Raw genomic sequence first — 6,000 nt, 5'->3', positions numbered from 1 at the left:
AAGGCCAACATTGATAAGCTGGTCCATGCATCAAAAGGACCTGTAGTTTGTGACCACATTCTCCAATTGAATCTTTAAGACATGCAGTGAGAAGCTAATGCCATTTCATAACCCTGAAGCATCATGTAAACATTAAAACAAACCCCAGTGTAGTCCATTGTGTATTGCTCAGCCATAAACAGATAATGTTTTCTGCCCATTTGCTTATGGTTTTCTTCACTGATCTGTGCTCTGTCCATTAGTCTTTGCTACACTGGCATGTATTGCAAGCACTCAGCAGTCATTTTACTCTTGAGTAGACCTCTCAAACATATTGAGTTATAATTTTTTCATATACACTTGCATTTTTATGACAATAGACAATTATTGCTACATAATGGATTTTTGTGTTTGAGCCTTAATGGAGCCAGTGCAATTAAATTCTTTGTCCTCTATTAGGGTTTAGGTTTGATTATGTTTTTGGTTTGTTACTGTACAGCATTTCATTAAAAAACATAAATGATAGTTTTTATATAATATCATATCATCATATATTATCATATTTTATATATATATATGTCTTATATTTATCATATCACTATCTTGAACAATGAACACAAAACAATACAACAAAAAGTAACAAAAAATATAACATTAAATTCAATACACCATTGAACCAGAGTCTAGTCCATTACTAATAAAATAGGATAAAATAAAATAAAATAATACATTATACTGTCTGTACAAACATAAAGTGTACATATACGAATAAACATTAAGACATAAATGACCTAGTTTCAATGGTTTTGATAGATTGTATTTGAGACTTGCGGTCAATACAACATTAAAGATTATTATTATTATTATCATCCGTATACGTCAGAGCATGTTCTCTCACTCCATTGGCCAGAATAATTGGCTACTGCATTGTGATTGGCTGTCGCTGTGTGTTCAGGCGTTAGCTTGTTATGTAGCAACTTAGCCGGAGAACAGTGTGTTATCTGCTGATTTTTCTTGCAATGGTTCCTCTTTCAGCCTAATATAACCCTCGATAATACACTAATCGCGCACAGAGGCGTTGTCGCTTATTTATTTTACCTATTATGTTGACTCTTGCGTATTGTACGAGCGGTGACAACCTGGGCATGGTCATGTTAGCCGACTAGCTACCTAGCACGCCTTCAGCCTTCCTGGTTCTTCAGATGTCATGTTGCATGAAAAGCTGACCTTGTAGGTACCGCCAGCTGGTTTAAATAGGTTCTGTCAGAGCTATGGCATCAACCAGGCTCTTGTGTTTGTTCAGCGCGAGAGTAGCAGGCTCGACCAAAACATTAGCCAGAGCTGGGTGCAGTGTGTGCTTCAGGAGAAATGTTAGCAGTTCACCTTCAAGACGGCAGAGCTGCATGTCAGCCTGGGTCATTGATCAGTATGGTACTAATGGGGTTTTGAGGTACACAGACGAAGTCGCTGTACCTGCTGTCAGTTCTCCCAGTGAGGTGATGATTAAAGTCCATGCGGCTAGTCTCAACCCTCTTGATATATCTATGAGGGGTAAGTGTTGGAGTAACATTTGGACAAGATCAACACATGATCAGTGGTTTGTTGTTGTTGTTGTTGTTGTTTTTTTAAACATACCTGCTCGCTTTCTCCATTTACAGGTGGTTATGGAGTAAAATTGCTAAAGTTAAGAAGGGACCCAATGTCTGTGATGGACAGTGATAGTGAGTTTCCTGTGATTCTGGGTCGTGATGTCTCTGGTGTAGTGGTGGACTGTGGATCTGATGTTACCCATTTTACTCCAGGAGATGAGGTAGGACTTGCACTGTCTTTTAGAAGGAGTGAGTTATATGGATGAAACTACCTGTTACTGTACATGTCATTTTTATATTGAAATGTCTGTCCACACTCAGTGGCCACTTAATCAGGTACGGTGCACCTGTAAAATGGAATGCAGTCCAATATAACAGCACAGCCATAAATTCTACCTTTATTGAGATGATAATAATGTTCAGGTTTTATTGACACTGTAACTGTATGTTTGTCATTGAGATTGAAGTGCACCCCTACAAACATGAGGGGGGAAGAATATTAGAAGTACCTCAATATGATACAGCCCAGAAAAGCACCAACACTAACTATGGCGATAGTAAGAGCACTCTTTGTTTGACCTTGTCATAACCTCTAAACATATGACACACGTGATGAGGGTTCATAAGGAGACTTAGCTTTATTTGGAGGTGTCACAAGTCACAACGGTTGGGAGCCACTGGTTGAACACACCCAAAGATAGTTATCTTAATATAAACTCATATTAAAATAGCTGACTTTATACAAATGTATATTGTTTTCACCCTTAATACAACTCCATAGTGGAGTCATTCGCTGACATTTTCTTAGACGAAAGATTAAGTTCTTTCTGCTTGGTCATCAAATGAATATGACTCAATAATGGGAGACATCTACTGTGTCGACTGTCTCCCACATATTCACATTATTGTCTTTCTGCAGGCAAAAATGCAATTATGCAAATTCAACTTAAAGTGATTGTGATAAAATAATATGAAACACCAGGAAAAATGTTCCACATATAGTATTCTAGCAATCATGTTCCATCAGTTTAAAAATATGCTTAGAAATGAATGCTGATAAGAACCGACGGGAAGAGCTTGACTAAGAGCTTAATAGACGATTAACCAGATTCAGAGAGCACGAGTAGGCGGTTAAATCTAGTGTGTTCAGCATGTTAAATGCCATATTTGTGTTCCAGGTGTGGGCTGCTGTTCCTCCATGGAAACAAGGAAGTCTCGCAGAATTTGTGACTCTAACAGAGTATGAGGTGAGCTCCAGAGCCAGTAGAGTTATACTGTATGACTGCAGTATATTTTCATCATCAGCTGACTGACAAACCTGTGTGTTGTTTGTCATCTAACTTAAGACTGGCTTTAATTTGAGTTTCCTAGTTTATTGAGAGGTCTTATGTAAATTGTAAAAGTGTATCGGCTAAAAGTTTGAAAGAAGTGTATCCTGTTATATAATCCTGCAGTATAAGAATTAATTAGGATTAGGTTTGTTTGGTTGCAGGAGCCACTGTGGCAGCAATTGCAGAGACACACAAATTACCCTGCATTTTCTTGCTGTATTGCACTTCATTTTCAGCAACTCCTAGCTTGCTAGCTGCCCACACAGTGGCTCTGGTGATTATACTCAACTTTTAAATTGTAAATCAGAAATATTGTTGACATGTTGGCATGTTTCTAACTTTTCACATTTTCTGTGTGGCTGTTTTTTTTCAGGTTTCCCATAAACCAGATTTAATGAGTCACACAGAAGCAGCCTCCATCCCCTATGTAGCCAGCACTGCTCTATCTGCACTTGTCAATGCAGGTGGTCTTTGCAGAGACAGCTCTTCCAATAAAAGGCAAGCATAAATATATAATAATATACTGGATAACTTTGTATTGAATTGCTCTACCTCCCTCACCATTCATGCGCAGAACATGAGAAGTGTAAATCACAGTATTGGAGAAAGAGTGAAAGGTCCCTGAAAAATATTATAAACTGTTATCAATGCTGAAATTACTTCTTTAAGGTCTTGAAGTTTCTTAATGTGCTCTTTCCTGTTCAGAAATCAGTGCAGTCATGCAGACCTGATAAGACACATTTTTAATCTCAATGATTTCGGTGGTGAAATTGGCTCGCTCTTTCATTCAAGTTAGCATTAAAATGGTTTTAAAATCTTGCCTTTAACCCACAGACTGTAAAAATTTAAACTGATGTGTAATCTAACTCTCCCAGGGTTTTGATCACTGGAGGATCAGGAGGTGTTGGAACATTCTCTATTCAGGTAAGGCAAGGTGTTTTCCACTGGCTGCACCAGCATGTATGTTTGACTCACTCTGCGTGAGTCTAATGCCATTCGCTGTGTCTGTGTGTATATTCCTGTTTTCCTCCTCTGTGTGCTGCCAGTTATTGAAGGCCTGGGGTGCCCACGTAACAGTTACCTGCTCCCAGAATGCAGAGGGCCTTGTTCGAGGGCTGGGGGCCGATGAAGTGGTGGATTACACAGCAGGAGACGTGGTTGAACAGCTAGAAATTATGGAAAAGTATGTTTTGTTGCCGTGAAAAGTGTGTGTTTTTAGAAGTAATCATACTAACAAACTGTGTGGTACATTATGTGTAAAAGTGGTGGCATTGTATTGGTTTCTTTTAAACAGATCAGACCAGAATCTTTTTCTTTTTTTACAGCACCCAAGCCTCATGAAATAGCATTAGACTCAGTGCCAGTCCAATAAAGGTGCTAATGAAAAGGAATCATCCAGGACTGCTAAAACTGTGCACACTTCTCCCCTCTAAACACCACCAAATGTGGTAAACATCTTCCTGTCAGCCTGGCACACATGCTCACTGACTCACTTTCTAGTTTCCATGGATACCAGGGCTCAAGGCCTCAGTGGACTCTAGTGCACCCCTCTCCCTGCCCCCAAAATAAACCCTGGCTTTAGCTTGAAGACAAGAATGATCTTTTCCACAGATACTCTTTAACAATATTTACGACCTGAGATGAAAATGCATTCAGTGTTCTAAGCTGCTACAAAGTGTGTGTTTAGTTTTCTGTATTTTAAACTTTCCTCCACTGGGGTTCCTCTAAGTCTGACTGTGTGTGTTTGCATGCTCAGGTTTGACGTGATTTTGGACAACGTCGGTGGAGACACGGAGCAGTGGGCGGTGGGCCTGCTGAAGCCCTGGTCTGGGGCGAAGTACATCACACTGGTGACACCTTTACTCCTCAACACTGATTCCATGGGCCTGCTGGAGGGGACGATTCACGCTGGATTCACCCTGCACACCAAGGCCTTACAGGTAAACATGAGCAAAACAAACTCTTAATGTCATCACCGACGTGAAAGACGATACTGCTGTTTTCAGGACCCTTACTAACCTGTTGTGTATTTTTGTTAAATGCTTTGAGCCTGGCAGTTTTCATTAGAATGGGTGTGGAAAACAGGTGCTCCCAAACTGAAGTGGAATAGTTAATCCTCATTGGCATGGAAAGACAACATTGTGTAATGGGTGTACACCTGTTCCATCCAGTTGAAGCTATTGCTGTGTTTTATTTCCATTCAGTTGATCAGATGAATCAAAGTTCAGTTGACAGCAAGAGAGAAAATCATGAAATAACTTGACTTAGCTTCATAGCTTCATGTTCTCCCTTTGCAGAGGTGATTATGCTTGATCTGTAGAAATATACCCTACAAGGTATAATAAATCTGACTGTGTGCAGCAGAAGAGGGACTTTGACATCAAGACTTTGAGTCCCCCGCATGTGTGTAAGCTTCATATTATTGTGTGTACATCCTGTCCCACCAGCTGTTAGTGGAGTGTATGTGTAATGAGGGTAGTGGGTGAATAGGCGAGGACAGGGTGGAGCTGCTCTAGGAACTGAGTCAAGTTGTCCTCAGCAGTGGAGGCACTGGTGACAGCATGGCTGGCAATGTGTGTGTGTGTGTGTGGGGGGCGTGAGTTGTGTGGTCTAGACTGCGTGTGTATGTGAGTGTGGGCGTTATTCTAAATGTGGCGTGCATGCGCATGTGTTTGCTGCTGAACCAGCAGTATTTGGTGTTTGTGCAGATTGTGGCCGACTATCTCCCCCCCGACAAATACCAGTGTTTGTGTGTTTCTTGCCAAGCCTCCGGGCCCCTTTGTCCATGGGAGCATCCAGCTGGTCAGTTTGGCGAGGTTGAGTTGCAGCAGTCACACCCTCAGTGGCCGGCTCTGTACAGCATGTCATTTTCATCTGGGAGATCACAGTGCAATTGAGCCCTCTAGTGTTAAACTTCTTGTTAGCACTGAATGATCAGTAAGAATCTATTGGTTGTTTTTGTTTTTCAAGCAAGCAGAGATAGTTTCACCAAAGCCTAAGAGGTTTGGCGGAGTGATGCCACATAATAATATTTTATGATCAAATATCAAGCAGTTAACTTTCCAGATAGGAACAGGAGTTTCGTCCTTTTCTTTTCTCAT

At 40.7% G+C, this 6,000-nt stretch overlaps 1 protein-coding gene across 1 annotated transcript in view; it reads left to right on the top strand.

Moving 5' to 3' along the window:
• The first annotated feature begins 924 nt into the window (after positions 1–924).
• LOC130187317 (reticulon-4-interacting protein 1 homolog, mitochondrial-like) overlaps positions 925–6,000 on the top strand; it is a 7,961-nt gene continuing 2,885 nt past the window's right edge. Inside the window, exons 1-7 of the mRNA XM_056404793.1 lie at positions 925–1,530; positions 1,638–1,789; positions 2,747–2,815; positions 3,273–3,397; positions 3,775–3,823; positions 3,946–4,082; positions 4,656–4,839. Coding sequence (XP_056260768.1) covers positions 1,251–1,530; positions 1,638–1,789; positions 2,747–2,815; positions 3,273–3,397; positions 3,775–3,823; positions 3,946–4,082; positions 4,656–4,839 — 996 coding nt within the window. The 5' untranslated portion in view covers positions 925–1,250. The remainder of the gene's footprint in view (positions 1,531–1,637; positions 1,790–2,746; positions 2,816–3,272; positions 3,398–3,774; positions 3,824–3,945; positions 4,083–4,655; positions 4,840–6,000) is intronic.

The sequence above is a fragment of the Seriola aureovittata genome, chromosome 19 (genome assembly GCF_021018895.1).
Source record: "Seriola aureovittata isolate HTS-2021-v1 ecotype China chromosome 19, ASM2101889v1, whole genome shotgun sequence".
In the NCBI taxonomy this organism is placed as follows: domain Eukaryota; kingdom Metazoa; phylum Chordata; class Actinopteri; order Carangiformes; family Carangidae; genus Seriola; species Seriola aureovittata.
The sequence above is the reverse complement of the archived record's forward strand: the minus strand, read 5'-3'. Positions and strand labels throughout refer to the sequence as shown.